General features: G+C 43.5%; 1 protein-coding gene across 7 annotated transcripts in view; it reads left to right on the forward strand.

Moving 5' to 3' along the window:
* LOC129869445 (microtubule-associated serine/threonine-protein kinase 2-like) overlaps positions 1-26,132 on the forward strand; it is a 284,626-nt gene that overhangs the window by 231,055 nt on the left and 27,439 nt on the right. For 5 of the 7 annotated variants that reach the window (XM_055943864.1, XM_055943865.1, XM_055943870.1 and 2 more), the window contains 6 exons: positions 6,864-6,939; positions 7,633-7,653; positions 10,422-10,500; positions 11,920-12,071; positions 24,471-24,546; positions 24,745-24,954. In XM_055943864.1, the coding sequence (XP_055799839.1) occupies positions 6,864-6,939; positions 7,633-7,653; positions 10,422-10,500; positions 11,920-12,071; positions 24,471-24,546; positions 24,745-24,954 (614 nt within the window). The remainder of the gene's footprint in view (positions 1-6,863; positions 6,940-7,632; positions 7,654-10,421; positions 10,501-11,919; positions 12,072-24,470; positions 24,547-24,744; positions 24,955-26,132) is intronic. The other 2 variants (XM_055943867.1, XM_055943871.1) reach the window with 1 other exon arrangement.

The following is a 26,132-nucleotide window of genomic DNA, read 5'->3' on the forward strand; positions in this document are numbered from 1 at the left end:
ACACATACCCTATGTCTCTACACAACACATACCCTACTACACAACACATACCCTACTACACAACACATACCCTACTACACAACACATACCCTACTACACAACACATACCCTACTACACAACACATACCCTACTACACAACACATACCCTACTACACAACACATACCCTATGTCTCTACACAACACATACCCTACTACACAACACATACCCTACTACACAACACATACCCTATGTCTCTACACAACACATACCCTACTACACAACACATACCCTACTACACAACACATACCCTACTACACAACACATACCCTATGTCTCTACACAACACATACCCTACTACACAACACATACCCTACTACACAACACATACCCTACTACACAACACATACCCTATGTCTCTACACAACACATACCCTACTACACAACACATACCCTACTACACAACACATACCCTACTACACAACACATACCCTATGTCTCTACACAACACATACCCTACTACACAACACATACCCTACTACACAACACATACCCTATGTCTCTACACAACACATACCCTACTACACAACACATGCCCTACTACACAACACATACCCTATGTCTCTACACAACACATACCCTACTACACAACACATACCCTACTACACAACACATACCCTACTACACAACACATACCCTATGTCTCTACACAACACATACCCTATGTCTGTAGACACCCATTCTCTCCCCCCCTACACAGTCAGAACTGTTTTTAATTGGTTAATGTTGCATAGGCTTTTGTTTTTTAAATAATGTTTTTTAAAAGCGTTAGATTTCGACTTGCATTTTGACTCAGAAAGGGATGGTGTCCACTGCTATAGCTGATAGTCAGCCAGCCAGGTAGTCAGCCAGTTAGCCAGCCAGCCAGTTAGCCAGCTAGTCAGCCAGTTAGTCAGCCAGCCAGTCAGTTAGTCAGGCAGTTAGTCAGTCAGGCAGTTAGTCAGTCAGTCAGGCAGTTAGTTAGTCAGTCAGGCAGTTAGCCAGCCAGTCAGTTAGTCAGGCAGTTAGTCAGTCAGGCAGTTAGTCAGTTAGTCAGGCAGTTAGTCAGTTAGTCAGGCAGTTAGTCAGTCAGGCAGTTAGTCAGTCAGGCAGTTAGTCAGTCAGGCAGTTAGTCAGTTAGCCAGTCAGTCAGCCAGTTAGTCAGTCAGTTAGTCAGCCAGTCAGCCAGCCAGTTAGTCAGTCAGTCAGCCAGTTAGTCAGCCAGTTAGTCAGCCAGTTAGTCAGCCAGTTAGTCAGCCAGTTAGTCAGCCAGTTAGTCTGCCAGTCAGTCAGTCAGCCAGCCAGTTAGTCACTCAGCCAGCCAGTTAGTCAGCCAGTCTGTCAGTCAGTCTGAACCCCATATGACTCCCCCCTTCCCCCAGCTCCAGCAGAGTGAAGAGTTAAGAGTCTAATCATGTTTCTGCTTTAGGTCTTTCTTTTCCTAACGGCTTAATGCTAATGAAATGGAGGGGTTTTAATAACACATCATCAATACAGCTGAGAAAAAACGTTGAAGTTCCTGTTCGAAAAAGGAATTTCATTAAATACAGACTCTATCTCTCTCTTGTTCTCTTTCTCCATCCCTCCCTCCCTATCTCTCTCTCCCTCTCTTGCTCTCTATCTCTTGCTTTCCCTCACTCTTTCTATCTCCATCCATCCCCCTCTCTCCCGCTCTCTCTTTTTCTGTCTCCACTCTCTCTATCTTTCTCTCGCTATCCCTCTCGCTCTCTACCTCTCTCGCTCTCTCTCAATTTCGATTTAAGGGCTTTATTGGCATGGGAAACATATGTTTACATTGCCAAAGCAGTGACATAGATAATAAACATTAACAAAATTAACTGTAAACATTAGTGATGCACCGATATGACATATTTGGCCGATACCGATATCCAATATTTTCCTTGACAAAAAAAACCCTACCCGATATTTACAATTTTAGCGGCCTTTTAAGCATTCTAGTACAGTAGTAGATAACACACACACACGGACACAGAGATCGAAGGCACTGCATCTCAGTGCAAGAGGCGTCACAACAGTCCCTGGTTCGAACCCAGGCTGTATCACATCTGGCCGTGAGTGGGAGTCCCATAGGGCAGCGCACAATTGGTCCAGCGTCGTCCTGGTTTGGCCGGGGTAGGCCGTCATTGTAAATAAGAATTTGTCCTTAACTGAAATAAAGGTTACACACACACCACACTGACCAAAAAGTTATTTAGTTGGCATTTACGTATGTCCCCATTACCAGTAAAACATAATCAAAACACATTTCTTTCACTTACTTGCTGTGTTGTTGTTCATTTGTTCAGTCGTTTCATTCTCAACCAGGATTTCATCATACATGTCAAGCAGTGAAGTTTCAGCTCTGTTTGTCCGTGGCCTCTCTTCCTCTGTGCACACTGTCACTGTGTGTTTCCATCTTGTCCAGCTGTGTATGTAACATTTCACGTAAACCCTGTTTCTTGTCTGCATCGAAGTAGCGGTCCTTGTACCTAGCATCGAGCATGGTGGCAGTAAAGAGGCTCAGAGAGAATACCACCGAACCGCTTGTTCACAGCCTGTGTCTGCAGTTTTGTTGAGCACGTGTTTCAATGCCATGACAGAGGGCATCACGTCTGCTGCAGACACAGTCACAGACACAATCTTATTTCTCCAGTCAGTTGTTTGAATGGAGCTACGAGTGTGTTTCCAACTTTCAAACATGTTCTCAAATGCCATTGAAATGGCAGCAGCGGTATGAGAACCAGCATATTCATGAGCATTCAATACGCCTTTTCTCAGTATGAAATCCTCGTCGACCCACTGTGCTGTCAGACTCAGCATGCTCTTGCGGCGGCAGGTAGCCTAGGGGTTAGAGCGTTGGACTAGTAACTGAAAGTAACTGTCTCCACTCTCTCTATCAAGATGGAATCCCCGAGCTGACAAGGTGGAAATCTGTCGTTCTGCCCCTGAACAAGACCGTTAACCCACTGTTCCTAGGCCGTCATTGAAAATAAGAATTTGTTCTTAACTGACTTGCCTAGTTAAATAAAGGTAAAATAAAAAATATATCGCTGGTCCAAGTGTCAGTCGTGAAGCTAATAGCAGTGACGTCATTACTGTGTAACTCCAGTAGGGCAACATCTGAAAAATAGCGCACTTGGTAGTGTGTACTGGCGCTCGACCAGTCGGCAAAAGCCAACATCACCCACGACAGAGAACGGTTGATTGTCAAGGGCAATAAATTCCAGTATCTTGTCTTTAGTGGATTTCACCTTTGAGTTGTCTCGCTGAAATGTTCTTACTCTTTCAAATGACTGTTGGACTTGTTGACTGCTCGATCCACACAGCAGACATTGTGGGCCAGGTTAGGAATGCTGTGTTGCTCGTGTAGCGCAAAATTTGACGTGCCGTTATTACGTCATGTACCTACGTTATATAGATATGCACGTCATCTTTGACATCGGTTTTGCACATCGGCGTTAAACTACACCTCGGGTCGATACCGATGTTGGCAATTTTAGCTAATATCGTTCGATTCCGATATATCCTGCATCCCTAGTAAACATTACACTTACAAAAGTTCCAAAATAATCTCTATCTTTGTGTTCTGTCTCCCTATCTCTCTCTATATATGTATCTGTCTCCCTATCTCTCTCTATATATGTATCTGTCTCCCTATCTCTTTCTATATATTTATCTGTCTCCCTATCTCTCTCTATATATGTATCTGTCTCCCTATCTCTCTATATATGTATCTGCCTCCCTATCTCTCTCTATATATTTCTCTGTCTCCCTATCTCTCTATATATATTTATCTTTCTCCCTATCTCTCTCTATATATGTATCTGTCTCCCTATCTCTCTATATATATTTATCTGTCTCCCTATCTCTCTCCTCTCTATATATATTTCTCTTTCTCCCTATCTCTCTATATATATTTCTGTCTCCCTATCTCTTAACCATCTGAATGGGACACACCATCAGACCCAAACCGTTTCCAGCAGCAGTGCACCTGCATTGTAAATTCACATGTTTTATGTATTTTTCTTATCATTTCAATGGAACCCCCCAAAAACCTTATTTTTTTGCACTTTAAACGTTAAGAGCAATGTTCAATTTGTTTTCCCTTTTCTGAGTGTGTCTGAGTGTGTGTTTGGATATATGTCTATGTTTCTAATGGACTGTGTATGCCCTGTCTGACTGTGTATGCCCTGTCTGACTGTGTATGTCTCTGTCTGACTGTGTATGTCACTGTGTCTCTGTGTTTGTTTATGTGTGTGGTAAAATAGGACACTGTCACTGCGGTAGCTAGCTGTTTGTGGGCATACATCTCTTCTTTAATGAGAGGCAACCCAATAGAAATGACCTCAGGGGTGTAAAATGAGGTGAGCCTTTCTCTCATGAGGAAAACACAGAGGAGGGTTTTACTGTCATCTCATAGAATTCTCATGTTATACACCATGGGCTCTCCAGTGCATATTGCATACTGTATATGCCTCTGAATCGCTTTCAGCATTCACACATACACACAGACAGTATGGGGTTGTTCCCCTGCAGTAGACTACAGTATCTCTCCACCATACTGTAGAGCGAGGTGGATCCCCTGTCTGTGTGTATCACTGCATGTGTCTGCGGACACGGCTCCATTTGAATAATGGTTCATCTTCTCAGTGAGGTGTGTGTGTATCTGTCGATGTATCTTTCCAGCCCCCTGCCTGAATCTACACTACTGTTTGTACCTATGCAGCTCATTCTCCCATGCCTCCTAATAGCCCCTCAGAGGCCCCCAAGCCCGTTTAAACACAGCTTTCACTGACAGGCCCAGGGCCCAGCCTCAACGCACTGCTACTCAATGTTACGCACTACCAGTTACAGGACAGACACACACACACACACTCATACACACAAAGAGCCAAGCGTTTCCTACTCTAACAGATAGACAGAGAATACATGTTTGTATTAATATTTGAAGGTTTTGTACTGCCTACGCTTTCTCAGAAAATACATAATTGATGCGGGAGGGAGGTGATCTCCAGCCCCGTCCGTCCGCCATGCTTCCCCACCCGGTGAATGGTGAGAGCAGGAAGTGCACCATGTTTCACCCCCCCACCTCCATTTCCCCCTGTCCCACTTTTCAGATTTATTGGGGTGATTTACAGTATATGGAGCAGATTCGGCTTTTCCGTGTTGAGCAGGTTGTTACACACACCCCAGGTTTCCTCTATGTTGAGCAGGTTGTTACACACACCCCAGGTTTCCTCTATGTTGAGCAGGTTGTTACACACACCCCAGGTTTCCTCTATGTTGAGCAGGTTGTTACACATACCCCAGGTTTCCTCTATGTTGAGCAGGTTGTTACGCACACCCCAGGTTTCCTCTATGTTGAGCAGGTTGTTACGCACACCCCAGGTTTCCTCTATGTTGCGCAGGTTGTTACACACACCCCAGGTTTCCTCTATGTTGAGCAGGTTGTTACGCACACCCCAGGTTTCCTCTATGTTGAGCAGGTTGTTACACACACCCCAGGTTTCCTCTATGTTGAGCAGGTTGTTACACACACCCCAGGTTTCCTCTATGTTGAGCAGGTTGTTACACACACCCCAGGTTTCCTCTATGTTGAGCAGGTTGTTACACACACCCCAGGTTTCCTCTATGTTGAGCAGGTTGTTACGCACACCCCAGGTTTCCTCTATGTTGAGCAGGTTGTTACACACAGTGTAGGCTAACTAGCAGACAGAGGGTTCTATATAGACCCGAACCCCAGGTTTCCTCTATGTTGAGCAGGTTGTTACACACAGTGTAGGCTAACTAGCAGACAGAGGGTTCTATATAGACCCGAACCCCAGGTTTCCTCTATGTTGAGCAGGTTGTTACACACAGTGTAGGCTAACTAGCAGACAGAGGGTTCTATATAGACCCGAACCCCAGGTTTCCTCTATGTTGAGCAGGTTGTTACACACAGTGTAGGCTAACTAGCAGACAGAGGGTTCTATATAGACTCGAACCCCAGAGAGTTTATTCAACCTCATGCCTCCTCTCTCTATCTTCCTTTCTTGTGCCTCCTCTCTATCTTCCTATTCTCTCTCCATCATTTTCTTTCTCTGTCCCTTCTGCAGTATTAATTAAAGACAGTAATGATGATGTGTTCTGTGGCTACTGGAAGAGTAGCTTGTTTGTCTACATCTCCTTCCTCTCTGTAATTGGCTTTAAATGCTCTTATTTCTCTCATTCATCTCATCTCTCTGATTCTACTGCTGCTGTTGTTGCTGTGAAGAAGCAGCCAGACGATTAGCAGCCCAGTCATTAAGCACTCTCGTCTCCGTCTCATCTGGGTCCTCCTCCTCACATCATCTCCTCGGGCCTGTCCCTGGCTAAATTAAAACACTGCATCAGGAGCTTTGTTATCTATAAAAGACTCCTATTATCCTGTCGGAAAGTAGGAAGGCAGAGGAGAGGGAGGCGTGATGGGGGAATGTATTTGCTGTTTACCGTTGGGTGAAGGAGGGGGGGGATGTACGTACTATGCAATACACACACAGGGATGTCAGAACAATTGATTGCAGTCCCTTTTCACATGCTAATAAAGGTTGAGTGTTTTTATGTAACCTGTGTGATTGTGTTGTTGGGTTATTTCTGTTGTCCATGTGTCATGCTAGGTTCTCCTTGACGTGGTTCTTAGCGGAAAGGAATATTATCTTGGGTAATCTATTGTGTAGGTTCACAACCTTGTTACACACATCAGTGATATCAGTGATATGACTATGTAAGGGGATTTTATGGCCTTTACACCTAAATAACTAGGTCTAGAGCTGAGCTTTTTGCTTCCTCTTGCATTTAATCATTGTCTTTCAATCTACTTCTCCCAGGGAGCAGCCCCCTGGACAGCCCCAGAAACTTCTCCCCCAACACGGCAGCACACTTCTCCTTCGTTCCAGCTCGCAGGTGAGCCTGGGGTCAAGGGGTTAACTCACTGGGATCACATGACTTAATGTGTCTGATCGTCTTATCTCTGTATATACAGTGGTTTGCTAGGGAGAAGGGATTATTACCTCGTTCTGTCATTTGAGCCATAATGCTGATTGACAGTCGCCTGCACCCCACAGAAGAGACCGTTTCCCCAAGCCCAGTTAAGCTTTTTTCTTGAACTCCTCCCATGGCTAATACTCACAGCAGCTCCGTGCTCCTCTTTTTTAAATGATAATTGACAGGCTGGCTAATCAAACCCAGATCATCTGAAGGGTTGAAGCCTAGTTTAATATCCTCTTATCATTCACAGGCTTTGAATAGGAGGTGTAATTACAGAACTAGAAATAGAGAGCCTGAGAGGAGTTAAGCACAACTCCAGATGAAAAGGATTCTAATAAGTAAGTTTCATCAGTCCTTCTAGACAAGAAGACAGATATGCCATGTGCTAGTAAAATGAAACAACCTGTCTTCTGTATGGGAGATAGATAACACTTCTGCTTCTGCTCTGAATCGGTAAATCAGGGAGACAGGAAAATTAACCTGACGCAACAGTGCCACACAGTGGTGAAGTGTGATAAATCAGGATATCTGAAATGAAATGGTTCTGCGTTGCTCATCACAAAGCCAGTGGGTTTGTAGAGCTAACACACTATCCTCTCTCCCACACAGTCACGGGCACAGGGCTGACAGGTAACCTTTGACCTTTCACCTCCACCTTCTACTCTATCCCATGTCCTCTGCCCTGCATGGACACACCAGGGCCCCAGAGAAGTTCTAGTAGCAGTGATGTTCTAGGATCTGTCCATATAATCGTATTCATTATAATCTAAAAGGCTAAACTGATCCTAGAGCAGCACTCCTGGGAGATGCTTTGTGGATACGGGCCCTGAAACGGCTCCATGTCTTGTTGAGCAGAGCAGAGCAGTCCGTTTGTGTTGCTGTTTTTACAGTAAACGTATCCATGGATTTGTGATGCCCTAGAGTCCCTAAAGAAGTATGGTCATCCCAAGCCTGCATGGAACTACCCTTTAACTAGGACTGTAATACAAAACAGCTTAATTTCATCTCATATTCATCATTCATTGTCTGTGTGTGTGTGTTGCTGGCTTGTGTCCGTGTGTGTTTGCTTGCATGTGTTTGCAGACTTTGTATATATTGTATTCTCCACATAGCTCATCCAAATATACCTACTACTGAACATACCATTTTCTATCCAAATGATATACTGTCTGAACACAGCACGTATTTATATTGTGGATTCTGACACATGCTCACTGTAATGTATCTACTGTGGGTTGTTATTTCCTGATTTCTTGCCGTGATCATTTTGTGTGTGTTTTTGTGTTGTATTTGCAAGACATTCTACTGTACTGTTGGAACTAATAACACAAGACATTCTACTCTACTGTTGGAGCTAGTAACACAAGACATTCTACTGTACTGTTCGAGCTAGTAACACAAGACATTATGCTATACTGTTGGAGCTAGTAACACAAGACATTCTACTGTACTGTTGGAGCTAGTAACACAAGACATTCTACTGTACTGTTTGAGCTAGTAACACAAGACATTCTACTGTACTGTTGGAGCTAGTAACACAATGCATTCTACTGTACTGTTGGAGCTAGTAACACAAGACATTATACTGTACTGTTGGAGCTAATAACACAAGACATTCTACTTTACTGTTGGAGCTAGTAACACAATGCATTCTACTGTACTGTTGGAGCTAGTAACACAATGCATTCTACTGTACTGTTGGAGCTAGTAACACAAGACATTCTACTATACTGTTGGAGCTAGTAACACAAGACATTCGACTGCACTGTTGGAGCTAGTAACACAAGACATTCTACTATACTGTTGGAGCTAGTAACACAAGACATTCTACTGTACTGTTGGAGCTAGTAACACAAGACATTATACCGTACTGTTGGAGCTAGTAACACAAGACATTCTACTATACTGTTGGAGCTAGTAACACAAGACATTCTACTATACTGTTGGAGCTAGTAACACAAGACATTCTACTATACTGTTGGAGCTAGTAACACAAGACATTCTACTGTACTGTTGGAGCTAGTAACACAAGACATTCTACTGTACTGTTGGAGCTAGTAACACAAGACATTCTACTATACTGTTGGAGCTAGTAACACAAGACATTCTACTATACTGTTGGAGCTAGTAACACAAGACATTCTACTATACTGTTGGAGCTAGTAACACAAGACATTATACTGTACTGTTGGAGCTAGTAACACAAGACATTATACTGTACTGTTGGAGCTAGTAACACAATGCATTCTACTATACTGTTGGAGCTAGTAACACAATGCATTCTACTGTACTGTTGGAGCTAGTAACACAATGCATTCTACTATACTGTTGGAGCTAGTAACACAAGACATTATACTGTACTGTTGGAGCTAGTAACACAAGACATTATACTGTACTGTTGGAGCTAGTAACACAAGACATTCTACTATACTGTTGGAGCTAGTAACACAAGACATTATACTGTACTGTTGGAGCTAGTAACACAAGACATTATACTGTACTGTTGGAGCTAGTAACACAATGCATTCTACTATACTGTTGGAGCTAGTAACACAAGACATTATACTGTACTGTTGGAGCTAGTAACACAAGACATTATACTGTACTGTTGGAGCTAGTAACACAAGACATTATACTGTACTGTTGGAGCTAGTAACACAATGCATTCTACTGTACTGTTGGAGCTAGTAACACAAGACATTATACTGTACTGTTGGAGCTAGTAACACAATGCATTCTACTATACTGTTGGAGCTAGTAACACAAGACATTATACTGTACTGTTGGAGCTAGTAACACAATGCATTCTACTATACTGTTTGAGCTAGTAACACAATGCATTCGACTGCACTGTTGGAGCTAGTAACACAAGACATTCTACTGTACTGTTGGAGCTAGTAACACAATGCATTCTACTATACTGTTTGAGCTAGTAACACAATGCATTCTACTATACTGTTGGAGCTAGTAACACAAGACATTATACTATACTGTTGGAGCTAGTAACACAATGCATTCTACTATACTGTTTGAGCTAGTAACACAATGCATTCTACTGTACTGTTGGAGCTAGTAACACAAGACATTATACTATACTGTTGGAGCTAGTAACACAAGACATTATACTGTACTGTTGGAGCTAGTAACACAATGCATTCTACTGTACTGTTGGAGCTAGTAACACAATGCATTCTACTGTACTGTTGGAGCTAGTAACACAAGACATTATACTGTACTGTTGGAGCTAGTAACACAAGCCATTCTACTGCCCTGTTGGAGCTAGTAACACAAGACATTCTACTATGTTTGGTTGGTACCATGGCTCCATCAAGCCTTTCATAGTAAACCCAGGAACTGACATTAACCCCTGCCATCCTCTCTGTTTCTCTCTTTCTCAGGACGGATGGCAGACGCTGGTCTCTGGCCTCACTTCCCTCCTCTGGATATGGCACTAACACACCCAGCTCCACTGTCTCAGTGAGTGTGTGTGTGTGTGTGTGTGTGTGTGTGTGTGTGTGTGTGTGTGTGCGTGCGTGCGTGCGTGTGTGTGTGCGTGTAGAATGTTTTTGTGTGTGTATCCTGACTGTTAGTCTCACCGTTAGTCTCACAGTTAGTCTGACTGTTAGTCTCACCGTTAGTCTGACTGTTAGTCTCACCGTTAGTCTGACTGTTAGTCTCACCGTTAGTCTGACTGTTAGTCTCACCGTTACTCATATTGTTAGTCTGACTGATGTCTGGCACACACAGCCTCTTCCTCATGTTGATGAGAAGCCTGAAGGCTTCCTGCTACTCACCAGCTCAGAGGAGCTCATATAACCTCATTATAGATTCAGGTTAAATTAGCTCTGAATATTTTTTATCCTACTCAAAGGAGCACCAATACCTCCGTAACCCCTAATGTACAGTCTAAATGTTTAACAGACAGTCATCCCCATTTAAAATTCTCCAAAGTTTGTTCATTCACAACGGCCCAGTAGAGAGCAGAGCACACTACCTTAGCCAGGAGTTAACATTCACAGTAGCAGTTAGTCGCTGGGCTACTAGCTACCCGGCTCTTCTCCCCTTGTAATCCCTCCCTCCAACAGTTAGCCGCTACTAGCTACTCGGCCCTTCTGCTCCTGTAATCCCTCCCTTAGCAGTTAGCTGTTACTTGGCTCTTCTGCTCTTGTAATCCCTCCCTCCAGCAGTTACCCACTACTAGCTACTAGGCTCTTCTGCTCCTGTAATCCCTCCCTTTAGCAGTTAGCCGCTACTAGCTACTAGGCTCTTCTGCTCTTGTAATCCCTCCCTCCAGCAGTTAGCCGCTACTTGGCTCTTCTGCTCTTGTAATCCCTCCCTCCAGCAGTTACCCACTACTAGCTACTAGGCTCTTCTGCTCCTGTAATCCCTCCCTTTAGCAGTTAGCCGCTACTAGCTACTAGGCTCTTCTGCTCTTGTAATCCCTCCCTTCATGCAGTTAGCCGCTACTATCTACTTGGCTCTTCTGCTCTTTTAATCCCTCCCTCCAGCAGTAAGCCGCTACTAGCTACTAGGCTCTTCTGCTCTTGTAATCCCTCCCTCCAGCAGTAAGCCGCTACTAGCTACTAGGCTCTTCTGCTCTTGTAATCCCTCCCTCCCGCAGTTAGCCGCTACTAGCTACTAGGCTCTTCTGGTCTTGTAATCCCTCCCTCCAGCAGTAAGCCGCTACTAGCTACTTGGCTCTTCTGCTCTTGTAATCCCTCCCTCCAGCAGTAAGCCGCTACTAGGCTCTTCTGCTCCTGTAATCCCTCCCTCCAGCAGTTAGCCGCTACTAGCTACTTGGCTCTTCTGCTCCTGTAATCCCTCCTTTTAGCAGTTAGCCGCTACTAGTGCCCGGCTCTTCTGCCCTTGTAATCCCTCCCTCTCTGCTTCTCACAGTCATCCTGTTCATCCCAGGAGAAGCTGCACCAGCTGCCCTTCCAGCCCACGGCGGACGAGCTGCACTTCCTCACCAAGCACTTCAGCTCCGAGAGCATCACAGACGAGGATGAACGACACTCGCCCATGCGCCCCCGCTCACGCAGCCTCAGGTAGGACAGGACACCCAGAGACTCTAACGATCATGTACCCAGTACACGGCCCAGTGCCCACCCTATACCCCAAGCCTCCCTATCTGTACACGGCAGACCACAGACAGAACTCACCTGGCTGGCTGGCTGGCTGACTGGCTGGCTGGCTGACTGGCTGACTGCCTGGTTGGCAGTAGGGCTGCCTGTGTAACTGCAGTACAGAAAGGTATTAAACCTAAAGGCCTATATTTAACTGATAGTCAAAAGGGTCATTGACATGTGGCTTGTGAGTGATTGGAGCTCGGAACACAAGCATTTCACTACACCCGCAATAACATCTGATAAATATATGTATGTGACCAATAAAATTTGATTTGATTTGACAGTGATCTCTTCACTGTGGCGTCTCTCACCTTTCTATCGACCCAGCCTACCTCAGTCTCCTCTGTCTCTACCCATCACGCCCGTTCCCTCTATCTTTCTCTCCCTCTCTCTCTCTCTCTCTCTCTCTGTCTGTCTGTCTGTCTCTTTCAGTCTCTCCCTCTGTCACTCTCTCTGTTCTACAATTCTCTGTCTCTCCACCTCTTTCTCTTTCTCACACTCCATGTATCTCCCTCCCTGTCTCCCTTTCCTGTCTCTTTCTGTCTGCGTCTGTCAGTGTTTGGTCATTGCCAGAGGTTATCTATCTCAGTCAGTTTGTCTGTCTGTCACAGACTCTGCCTTCTGTGAGATCTGAGAGGTGCCAGTTCTGGTGTCATCTCAGCTGATGCCACCCTGTCCTGACATGACCTGCTGCTGCCAGTCTAAACCTTTCCTCTCCTTCCATCCTTCTGTGAGGATGAAGAACTCACACTCTCCTTCTATCTCACTCTATCCTCATGAATGGAGAACAGAAAGTGTCTATTTTGGTATTATATAAGGGAAACACTTCATGAGGTTTGGTGTTAAGACCTCTATATGACACAGAGAGAGGCCTAGCCCCTCAACTCCTACATTCTATAGTAGGCTGGGACAATACCCGTATCTCGATCATTTTTAGTATCATGGCAAGGAAACAAAACACAGAACAAAACAAACATTATGTTGTCATCCAGAGTCACATTTATTTATTTTCCAAACTATAGAACACAATATGTTACATACAGAAGGTTTTTAAAGGACCAAAGCATTTAGTCTGCTTCATGTTTTCATTTTTGCCATGGAAAAAATATTTGGATACTGGTATGGTCACAGCCCTAGATAGGCTGTATCTCTCTCTGAATGTACTCAGTATTGGATACCGGTATGGTCACAGCCCTAGATGGGCTGTATCTCTCTCTGAATGTACTCAGTATTGGATACCGGTATGGTCACAGCCCTAGATGGGCTGTATCTCTCTCTGAATGTACTCAGTATTGGATACCGGTATGGTCACAGCCCTAGATGGGCTGTATCTCTCTCTGAATGTACTCAGTATTGGATACCGGTATGGTCACAGCCCTAGATGGGCTGTATCTCTCTCTGAATGTACTCAGTATTGGATACCGGTATGGTCACAGCCCTAGATGGGCTGTATCTCTCTCTGAATGTACTCAGTATTGGATACCGGTATGGTCACAGCCCTAGATGGGCTGTATCTCTCTCTGAATGTACTCAGTATTGGATACCGGTATGGTCACAGCCCTAGATGGGCTGTATCTCTCTCTGAATGTACTCAGTATTGGATACCGGTATGGTCACAGCCCTAGATAGGCTGTATCTCTCTCTGAATGTACTCAGTATTGGCCTTCCTCAGTGTTGTCCCCAAGCACGTGGAGTAGCCATACAGGCTCACCTGGGCTGGGGGGGGTCGTTACAACATTTTTACCGAACAAGCTCCATTTTGGTGGCCTCTGGTACATTCTAATACTAGATTGTATTTTCAACCAGATTGTATTTTCAATCAGGAAACAACACCATTTTTTTGGGGGGGATCATACTTTTACAGTGTTAGTTATAGCAGCTGTTGTACAATATCATATAAAACTGCTGACATCCACAGGCTTCAAGCTTTCTTTTAAGAGGCATTTTCTCAGCTTTCTGCAGTACAGGTGTGATAGAAGAATGAAGCCGGTGTTTAACATGGGCTTTGCTACACAGAAAGCAGCAGTTGATTACTCCATTGTCAACACTTTGATGTAATCAGTAGATCTAGATCAATATCTTTGATATAGCTAGCATATACAGTACCAGTCAAATGTTTGGACACCTACTCATTCAAGGACTTTTCTTTATTTTTACTATTTTCTACCTCATAGAATAATAGTGAAGACATCAAAACTATGATATAACACATATGGAATCATGTAGTAACCAAAAAAGTGTAGTTATAGTTTATATTTGAGATTCTCTGCGGTCCAACTCATCCCAAACCATCTCAATTGGGTTGAGGTCGGGTGATTGTGAAGGCCAGGTCATCTGATGCAGCACTCCATCACTTTCCTTATTGGTCAAATAGCCCTTACACAGCCTGGTGATTTGGGTCATTGTCCAGTTGAAAAACAAATGCTGGTTAAGTGTGCCTTGAATCCTAAATAAATCACTGACAGTGTCACCAGCAAAGCACCATCACACCACCTCCTCCATGCTTCACAGTGGGAATCACACATGCAGAGATCATCCGTTCACCTACTCCGCGTCTCACAAAGACACCGCGGTTGGAACCAAAAATCTCAAATTTGGACTTTTCACCGGTCTAATGTCCGTTGCTTGTGTTTCTTGGCCCAAGCAAGTCTCTTCTTCTCATTAGTGTCCTTTAGTAGTGGGTTCTTTGCAGCAATTCGACCATGAAGGCCTGATTCACGCAGTCTCCTCTGAACAGTTGATGTTGAGATGTGTCTGTTACTTGAACTCTGTGAAGCATTTATTTGGGCTGCAATTTCTGAGGCTGGTAACTCTAATGAGCATATCGTCTGCAGCAGTCCTCATGGCGGTCCTCATGAGAGCCAGTTTCATCATAGCGCTTGATGGTTTTTGCAACTGCACTTGAATACATTTTCCGGATTGACTGACCTTCGTGTCTTAAAGTAATGATGGACTGTCGTTTCTCTTTGCTTATTTGAGCTGTTCTTGACATAATATGGACTTGGTCTATTACCAAATAGGGCTATCTTCTGTATACCACCTCTACCTTGTCACAACACAACTGATATGCTTAAACGCATTAAGAAGGAAAGAAATTCCACAAATGATCTTTTAACAAGGCACACCTGTTAATTGAAATGCATTCCAGGTGACTACCTCATGATGCTGGTTGAGAGAATGCCAAGAGTGTCCAAAGCTGTCATCAATGCAAAGGGTGGCTGCTTTGAAGAATCTCAAATATAAAATATATTTGGATTTGTTCAACACTTTTTTGGTTACTACATGATTCCATATGTATTATTTCATAGTTTTGATGTCTTCACTATTATTCTACAATGTAAAAAATAAAGAAAAACCCTGGAATGAGTATGTGTGTCCAAACTTTTGATTGGTACTGTATATCAATATCTTTGAAAATACCATATAGGTATCATTAGCTTTTAAAACAATTCAATCTGTTTTCTTTTATCCTATTTTGGACCAGTGAGGCTATCTCTCCACTAGCCTGCTTATTGTTCCTGCTCTGAGGAGGATTCACCATCTTCATCGAATGTTTTCATAATTTATCTGCAGATGATCATCAAATAGCCTAACAGTTTGCAAATTAGGGAGCCAAATGAAAGCTCTCTTACCAATGCAATTCGGTAAGCTACTGACGAGTCACTCACTTTAACGTGTCTCGCAAGTCCTGATGGACTTCATATTGAAAATAGAAACCAGATCTTTTGTTTACTTGTCCTGGACATATAACTACGTTGTATGATTTATGAATGGGAAGGATACGTGAGATCGACTTTATTCAGTCAGTTCAACGCTTTTTATAAACTAGTCAAGCTTGCTGTTCGTCAATGAAAGCACACTAAATATCCTCCATGGCTGCGTATGAAACACACTAAATATCCTGCATGGCTGCATTAGAAGCACTAAATATCCTGCATGGCTGCATATGAAGCACTAAATATCCTCCATGGCTGCGTATGAAGCACACTAAATATCCTGCATGGCTGCATATGAAGCACACTAAATATCCTCCTTGGCTGCATATGAAGCACTAAATATCCTCCATGGCTGCATATGAAGCACTAAATATCCTCCATGGCTGCATATGAAGCACTAAATATCCTCCATGGCTGCATATGAAGCACTAAATATCCTGCATGGCTGCATATGAAGCACTAAATATCCTGCATGGCTGCGTATGAAGCACACTAAATATCCTGCATTGCTGCATATGAAGCACACTAAATATCCTCCATGGCTGCGTATGAAGCACACTAAATATCCTGCATGGCTGCATATGAAGCACACTAAATATCCTCCATGGCTGCATATGAAACACACTAAATATCCTGCATGGCTGCGTATGAAGCACACTAAATATCCTGCATGGCTGCATATGAAGCACACTAAATATCCTGCATGGCTGCATATGAAGCACACTAAATATCCTCCTTGGCTGCATATGAAGCACACTAAATATCCTCCATGGCTGCGTATGAAGCACACTAAATATCCTGCATGGCTGCATATGAAGCACACTAAATATCCTGCATGGCTGCGTATGAAGGACACTAAATATCCTCCATGGCTGCGTATGAAGCACACTAAATATCCTCCATGGCTGCATATGAAGCACTAAATATCCTCCATGGCTGCGTATGAAACACACTAAATATCCTGCATGGCTGCATATGAAGCACACTAAATATCCTCCTTGGCTGCATATGAAGCACTAAATATCCTCCATGGCTGCGTATGAAACACACTAAATATCCTGCATGGCTGCATATGAAGCACACTAAATATCCTGCATGGCTGCATATGAAGCACACTAAATATCCTCCATGGCTGCATATGAAACACACTAAATATCCTCCATGGCTGCGTATGAAACACACTAAATGTCCTCCATGGCTGCGTATGAAGCACACTAAATATCCTGCATGGCTGCGTATGAAACACACTAAATATCCTCCATGGCTGCGTATGAAGCACACTAAATATCCTGCATGGCTGCGTATGAAGCACACTAAATATCCTGCATGGCTGCATATGAAACACACTAAATATCCTGCATGGCTGCATATGAAACACACTAAATATCCTCCTTGGCTGCATATGAAGCACTAAATATCCTCCATGGCTGCATATGAAACACACTAAATATCCTCCATGGCTGCATATGAAACACACTAAATATCCTCCATGGCTTCGTATGAAACACACCAGGGTCCAATGCTAACTTTTTTTCTCACTGGCCCCAACCAGTTGAGCAAAAATCTACTGGCCCAAACAGAATTTCTACTGGTCCGGACATGGTGTAGTTCTTGAGTGGATTGGGGTGATGCAGGGCCTATAGGTTGGCATGCTTCCTCTCTATATTCAGATATTAATAAGTTACATTTGGTTATTATGATATGTATTAAAATCTGCGTAATATAATTTAGGTATCCAAGTCATATATTCTTTAGAATTGCATTGTATTAATTGCATTCATTTTTGTTTCTGAAGTAGGTCATTTTGAGATTTGAAAATAGGACGCTGACCCTTTAAGACAAATGTTCCAAAAGAGATATCGGGGTGTTTTTCTATATGTATACTACCGTGAATCGTAATAATCAAAATGACCTAAAACTAATGTTATGCAAAGTAGATGTACATTTTTCGTGGATAGCTAGCTACCAATTCTTCGTGACTAGCTACTAGCCAGTTAGCCCTATTGATTTACAATGGACTTACCCATTCCAGCCAGGACAATGGCAATAGAGACAAAACAATATATACGCAAAGCAGATGTTTTACTTCATAACTATCAGCTAGCTATATGTGAATCGTAATAATGTAGCTAACCAGATAGGTCATTTTTGCCTGTTAAACTAACTAATGTTTGCAAGGTAGATGAAAATTCTTTGTGGGTAGTTGGCTAATAATTATGTGTGGCTATCTGGCTAACTAACAGTAGTAGTTAGCCAAACTAACAGTAGTAGTTAGCCAGTTAGCCCTATTGACTTACTATGGGCTTGCGACCTGCGCAAACTACAGTCGGTATTGTAGGCAGGTAAACATGCCAAAATTAACACGGCATGTATTTATTAACGTATCAAGATAAAATATTGCATTCAGGCAACATATGAGATGTGAATATGCAACATTTCATTCCAAAGTCGGAGTCTATTTTCTCTCGCTTCAGCTCAATTGATGTCCGCCATTGATTTCAATACATTTTAGTAACCTTTTTACGTGGTTGCGACATATTTCTGTGCATATACTTTCTGTTGAAGCTTGCATCGATGCATGCTTCAAAATATGTACAAACGGCGTACACATTTGAGAAGTGCCTTCCTCTTGATTTGGACTCATACTCCGACCCTCTAATTTGCGTGCTCAGAGCCCGGTGGTGTGCATTTTGAGAAACACCCATCGACACGGCTTCAGTAACAAGCTAGTCAAGCGGAATGCCCTGTGTCTTTTTGTATCTTTCTTTGTGCAGACTATCAACAGTAGCCAGCATATTGCTAGTCTGTTCACTATTAGTTTACTTTTGTAATTCACTTTCCCTAAAAGAAACAAGCTCAGTGAATAGATTGAAGGCAGGTAAATGTTGAACTGGAATGTAAAAATGCACTGGCCCAACACATGCTTTTACTGGCCACGGGCCATCGTTAATGTCAGATCCTGCATGTGAAAGAAAATAAAGGAATGTGCCAGAAAACAATTGGCTGAGTGGATTACATGGTATAATCCACTCATTATATGGTATGTGCAAATTCCCTCACATTATATTGGACCTGCAAATTCATGCTCTCTTCCTCCGTGTAAGAAATTAGACTGCAACCACATTCTAGCGGGAGAGGGCTCTGGATACTTTTTTTAATACTTTTTTGTTGTTGTAGTGAATTGAAAAGTAGCCTAGTTAATTTAAGTGGAAAAAAGTACCTGGCTTGAAAATTAGTCTGTATCGGCTGTATTGCCGACAGCCGGCGCTAGTGGAAAACACTGCCTGCCTTTCAGGCCAGCTAGCAGAATAAGATCTATGAATATTAGATGAGCTAGCAAGGTGTGAGAAAGAAGATCATTACCAGCCCTTTACAAATGTCTCTCTCTGCTGTATGACTGTACTGTATAATCATCTGAGGAGAGGGAGAGATAGAGAATGAGAGAGAGATGGGAAGAGAGGGGGTGAATGGTAGGGGAGAGATAGAGAATGAGAGAGAGAGAGGGGGTGAATGGTAGGGGAGAGATGGAGAATGAGAGAGAGGGGGGGGTGAATGGTAGGGGAGAGATAGAGAATGAGAGAGAGAGAGGGGGTGAATGGTAGGGGAGAGATAGAGGCTTTAGAGGAGAGCGGGATGAAGGGGTGGGCTTGAATAAGGGTGATTGCTATGGTAAGGGAGAGAAAGGGTGCTGGAAAGTGAAGGAAGCAGATGAGGTGAGGGAGAGCGAGTGAAAGAGAGAGAGAGAGCGCGTGCACCAGAGGGAGTGAGAAAGAAAATGCAAAGATGAGTCTCAGACCAGCTAATTATGATTAGAGAAATAAAGAAGGAAGCAATCATATGCTAATTTCATGGCCTTATTATCTGCCATACTGAAAGTGATGACAGCTGTGGTTCTTCTCCTGTCCTGGCTCTCTCTCTCTCACCCCTCACTCATTCTTCAGGAGTTGTAGAAATGAGCTCAACATGTTCATCCATCGTAGGTTTGTCATATCCAGCTGTGGGTCCTGTTATAATGAACAGCACAGAGCCATATGGCCTCACAGACACACACACAGAGACAGACACACAGACCCTTCATTTTGCGTGTACCCCTATTGAATCTACAGTATTATCCATATTATTATAGTCTCATCCAACGGGGCTCTGAGGCATTTACGTCACCCCCCCCCCCCCCCCCTCCTCACACACACACCTTCCTGCCTCTCACACAGACAGCCCCCCCTCCTTTTCTCTGGCACGCTCAATTAGGTTCTTCATTTCCCCAGTTGCCCTCCTCACTGGTGTTATGCCAATCTTACCCTCTCTCTCTTTTCTCTCCCCCTCTTACTCTCTGATTCACTTCATTTATCATCTTTCTCTCTGATTCACTTTATTTATCATCTTTCTCTCTGATTCACTTCATTTATTATCTTACTCTCTGATTCACTTCATTTATCATCTTATTCTCTGATTCACTTCATTTATCATCTTTCTCTCTGATGCACTTTATTTATCATCTTTCTCTCTGATTCACTGCATTCATCATCTTTCTCTCTGATTCACTTCATTTATCATCTTTCTCTCTGATTCACTTCATTTATCATCTTACTCTCTGATTCACTTCATTTATCATCTTACTCTCTGATTCACTTCATTTATCATCTTACTCTCTGATTCACTTCAATTATCATCTTTCTCTCTGATTCACTTCATTTATCATCTTACTCTCTGATTCACTTCAATTATCATCTTTCTCTCTGATTCACTTCATTTATCATCTTTCTCTCTGATTCACTTCATTTATCATCTTTCTCTCTGATTCACTTCAATTATCATCTTTCTCTCTGATTCACTTCATTTATCATCTTTCTCTCTGATTCACTTTTTACTGTAGATACAAGGCTTCAGACAAAACTCTTTCCTCCCACAAGTTAATGAGAGTCTGTGTTCAAGGTCGTTTCTCATATTATTATGAAACATATTTTTTTGAAGATGGCCTGAAGGTGATTTTGATGTTGCGTTATGGGAGAAATATTTCATTTTCGAATGAGCCTTTGTCCGATGTTATTCATTCTCAGGACCTTCGTGATTCTATTAGCAGCTTGTTTGATGGGAGCTGTATTCAATAACGCCACAAATCACTCAAAGACACTCCACTCTCACACAACGGAACGGGGGGGGTTTGAAAATATCTTATTTGAGTATTTATGACTCAGCCTCTGGCTATGCATCAATCTCTGTCAGAGCTAACCTTTGGTTACCGTGGCAGCAGTGATTGTGTTTCTGAGTGAAATGTTTTATATAAAAAGACAGGTGTGTGTGTGTGGCAGGACTCAGAGCTGAGAATGTTTCTCCTCACTTCGTTTTGATGATTGACATATATGTATTAATAAAAGTAGAGAGACAGACGGACAGCTAATTAGTGTGTTGTGCTTGCTCTCGTGTTTGTGTGAGAAGCAAAGAGCCTAATGCATTAGAATATATTCTGAGAAGCTTACCTTCTGGCAAGAGTCTTAAGAGTCTACTTTGACCCACAATTGTGTGTGTGTGTGTGTGTGTGTGTGTGTGTGTGTGTGTGTGTGTGTGTGTGTGTGTGTGTGTGTGTGTGTGTGTGTGTGTGTGTGTGTGTGTGTGTGTGTGTGTGTGTGTGTGTGTGTGTGTGTGTGTGTGTGTGTGTGTGTGTGTGTGTGTGTGTGTGTGTGTGTTGGCACGATGATAACCACCTCTATGAAGTTGACCTCATATGTCACATTCAGTGTGTTCTCATTCAATTAGGCTGGTTAATATGTTATAGACTGGTTAATATGTTATAGACTGGTTAATATGTTATAGACTGGTTAATATGTTATAGACTGGTTAATATGTTATAGACTGGTTAATATGTTATAGACTGGTTAATATGTTATAGACTGGTTAATATGTTATAGACTGGTTAATATGTTATAGACTGGTTAATATGGTATAGACTGGTTAATATGTTATAGACTGGTTAATATGTTATAGACTGGTTAATATGTTATAGACTGGTTAATATGTTATAGACTGGTTAATATGTTATAGACTGGTTAATATGGTATAGACTGGTTAATATGGTATAGACTGGTTAATATGTTATAGACTGGTTAATATGTTATAGACTGGTTAATATGTTATAGACTGGTTAATATGGTATAGACTGGTTAATATGGTATAGACTGGTTAATATGTTATAGACTGGTTAATAGGACAAGCAAGCTGTCGATGGATAGGCATTACCTCATCCCCCTGGTCACATGACCAGAAGAGAGACGGATGACTCACACATACGGTCACATCTGTGGCCCCTAGCATTCCCTCACCGCTTCCATTACACCACTTTACAACACAGCTGCTCAGATTAGAGTCTCTCTCTCACACACCGTGTCTGAGAAGGGAGTCGCCTCATTGCTTTAGACAGATCCTCAGCTTATTCTCTGTGGAGGTGGTTGGTGTGAGTAAGAGACAGAAAGGTCAGGGTTGTTCCCATTGTCTTCATGTCTTCCTGCTAGCCAGAATTGGGAGAGGGGGCGAGTGAGAGAGGGATAGAGACAGGGGGCTAGAGAGTGAGGGGGGAGACAGGAGGATAGAGACAGAGAGTGTAAAGTTTACTGTTAATTTTTATTGTTTATTTCATTTTTGTTTATTAACTTGTGTTTCCCATGCCGATAAAGCCCTTGAATTGAATAGAGACAGAGGGAGTGAAAGAGAGGTGGAGTAGAGAGACAGGTACATAGAAAGGGCTGATGCTACAGACTGAAGGAGCCATCACTGCTACATCTCCCCATGTGAACTGCCTTTTCCAGCCATAGATATTCACTAGTATGAAATCCAGACAGACAGACAGGCATGGTCCTCAGACTGACACACTGTCAGGAACATAACAGCCAAATCCCCTGCCTGGTCTCAAGAGCCATCAGCTCTGGGACTTTGTGTGTGCCTGGGACCATGTGTGTGCGCAGCCCTACCATGTGTGTGCCTCCATGTATCTATGTCCATGATGTCTGTGTTTCTGACCTAAGAGCTCAGTGACACCAAATCCCTGCTGTACTGGAGGTGTGGGACTGGCAGCTCCCATCTGTAATGCACTGTACTGCAGCTCAGGGACATATATGACTTCTGGTTCCCCAGTGCAGGGGTTCCCAACCTTTTCCCCCATTTTCACATTTAAAATGACATATTAAATAACCAGCAGTAGATTTATTATAATTTAAGGGACCTTAGAAGATGTTGTTGTTTTGAAGGTAATTTCCTGCCATTCTACCTAGTTTTAGGTAGACTATTTAATCATAATAATGGAGAAAGAAAATACATTTTAGACCCGATTTCCCCAAATGTTATTCCGCTGCCAAATGGTTTATTATTATCATTTATATGAACTATCAATTTAATTATACATATTCTCTTTTACAGAAAGTGAATAGATCAATTGATAGCGACAGAGTCACACATTGTAAAAGAGTACTTCCCAAGCAAAGTGTAATTTCTTTGACTCCTGGACTTTAGAAGGTCCTAGCTCAGCTTCCCATGTACATGAGAAGGTCCTAGCTCAGCTTCCCATGTGCATTAGAAGGTCCTAGCTCAGCTTCCCATGTGCATTAGAAGGTCCTAGCTCGGCTTCCCATGTGCATTAGAAGGTCCTAGCTCGGCTTCCCATGTGCATTAGAAGGTCCTAGCTCGGCTTCCCATGTGCATTAGAAGGACCTAGCTCGGCTTCCCATGTGCATTAGAAGGTCCTATCTCGGCTTCCCATGTGCATTAGAAGGTCCTAGCTCGGCTTCCCATGTGCATTAGAAGGTCCTAGCTCGGCTTCCCGTGTGCATTAGAAGGTCCTAGCTCAGCTTCCCATGTGCCTTAGAAGGTCCTAGCTCAGCTTCCCATGTGCCTTAGAAGGTCCTAGCTCAGCTTCCCATGTGCATTAGAAGGTCCTAGCTCAGCTTCCCATGTGCATTAGAAGGTCCTAGCTCGGCTTCTCATGTGCATTAGAAGGTCCTAGCTTGGCTTCCCATGTGCATCAGAGTCACGTCTTAATCTGGTGTTTTACAGCTTGTTTCTAGCCTAAAGCATCACGCATGTATGCCTAGTTTTAGATCTGTAGAAACAATCGCAAATATAACATCAACGTCCCCCGCCACGAAACGTTGGTGCCTCCTGCCCTAGTGTATACTGGAGAATACAGACCCCTACTCCCATGCAGTATGCTAGTCTCTCTGGACCGGTGTAGAATACAGACCCCTACTCCCATGCAGTATGCTAGTCTCTCTGGACCGGTGTAGAATACAGACCCCTACTCCCATGCAGTATGCTAGTCTCTCTGGACCGGTGTAGAATACAGACCCCTACTCCCATGCAGAATGCTAGTCTCTCTGGACTGGTGTAGACCACTGAGCTACAGTCTTTTAATATATCAAAATAATAATATATTCCATTTAGCAGATGCTTTTATCCAAAGCGACACAAAGTCATGCTTTAGATAAAGTCATCCATTTTAGATATAGGTGGTCCCGGGAATCAAACCCACTACCATGGCGCTACGAGCACCATGCTCTACCAACTGAGCTACAGAGGACTGACCTCCACTCATCTCTGTGTGTCTGTGTGCTTTCAGCCCTGGTCGCTCACCCATCTCTTTTGACCATGAGGTCGTCATGATGAACCATGTCTACAAGGAGCGCTTTCCCAAGGTACCGACCGACCAGGACAAACTCTTTATTCATTTGTTTATTATGACTTATTTGACATCAATACATTCAGGAATGAAATACCTGTAATTAAAATATTAACCATTTTATGACAGTCCTTCAAATGGCTTTTCCATTGTAATATGTAATATGTGGTAGGGGCTGTATGTGTGACTCATTTCTACCCCCCTCCTCCTCCAGGCCACGGCTCAAATGGAGGACCGTCTGGCTGACTTCCTGTCGTCCTCGGCCCCTGACAAGGTGATGCCCCTGGCCGACGGGGTCCTCAGCTTCATCCATCACCAGGTCATAGAGCTGTCCAGAGACTGCCTGGTTAAAAGCCGAGAGGGCTGCATCACGTCACGCTACTTTTACGAACTGCAGGAGAACCTGGAGAAACTACTGCAAGATGTAAGTAGACTGTGTTTTCATTTGGGGGATTCTAGCGGTATTTTCTGAGTTTCACCAACATCCATTAGAATAATCTATTAAGTGAAGATATCGTCCAACTCGTGTTAATTTAGATACCGGAGACAGAAATCATGTGAGTCATGTTTGTTCACCCGTCACATATAGTTTCAATAAGGTGCTCACTCATCATCATTAAGTCTGTCAGGAGGCCACTTTGACCCGTTTAGTCCATCAGAAACACATAAACACCCTCCCTCCCTCTCTCCATCCCTCCCTCGCTCCATCCCTCCCTCTCTCTCTTTCTGTTTATACGAGGCACAGCCCCCCCACACCTGCCTCCGATATGTTAGTCACAAGACGGGTTGGTGATGTCTGTGTTAGGGTTTCAGGGACATTCCATGGTGTGTGATGTCAGTGATATCTTCATTAGCTCGGGGGGCTGTGACAGTATTGCTCGCAGTGGCCTCGTACCACCCCCCCCCCCCCCAGTCGAAGCTGGGGTGTGTGTCTCCCTTTCCTCTCCCTGATTCTAATTTCACACCCCAGCAGCCAGCGAGGGTGACGGATGACTCTCCCAGACACCCAGGAGGAGGGGTGCACTGAGAGCGAGACGGGGGGACGAAGGGAAGGATGAAGCCATAGAAGGAGGGGTCTGCAGGGAGTTTTCCGGTCTTGGATTGGCTGTTTAAACCATCCCGCGTTAGGGCTTGATGCCTGTTGAAATGTGGTTAGTGTGTGAGAGCGCAGCAGACAGAGTATTAACCCCACGACAACCACACTCTGGCCACATCTGGAGAACGGAACAGAGAGAACGTTGTAGCAGAACAAGAGAGAACGTTGTAGCAGAACAAGAGAGAACGTTGTAGCAGAACAAGAGAGAACAGAGAGAACGTTGCAGAACAAGAGAGAACGTTGTAGCAGAACAAGAGAGAACAGAGAGAACGTTGTAGCAGAACAAGAGAGAACAGAGAGAAGGAGTGCGATGACATCACCTCCAGGGCACTAATTGGGCGACAGGGTTGGGGCGCAGAGCGGAGCGCGGCAGGTGTCGGCGATATGAACGTGCCGTGGAGAAGATGAGGCGTTGAACAGGTACCCGGAGAGGAGGGATCTGGAAAGACAACATCCCGTTTGTTTTCCTGTTGTTTCATTCTCTGGACAATGTCTGGCGTGTCATG

The sequence above is a fragment of the Salvelinus fontinalis genome, chromosome 14 (assembly GCF_029448725.1).
Source record: "Salvelinus fontinalis isolate EN_2023a chromosome 14, ASM2944872v1, whole genome shotgun sequence".
NCBI classification, from domain to species: Eukaryota; Metazoa; Chordata; class Actinopteri; order Salmoniformes; family Salmonidae; genus Salvelinus; species Salvelinus fontinalis.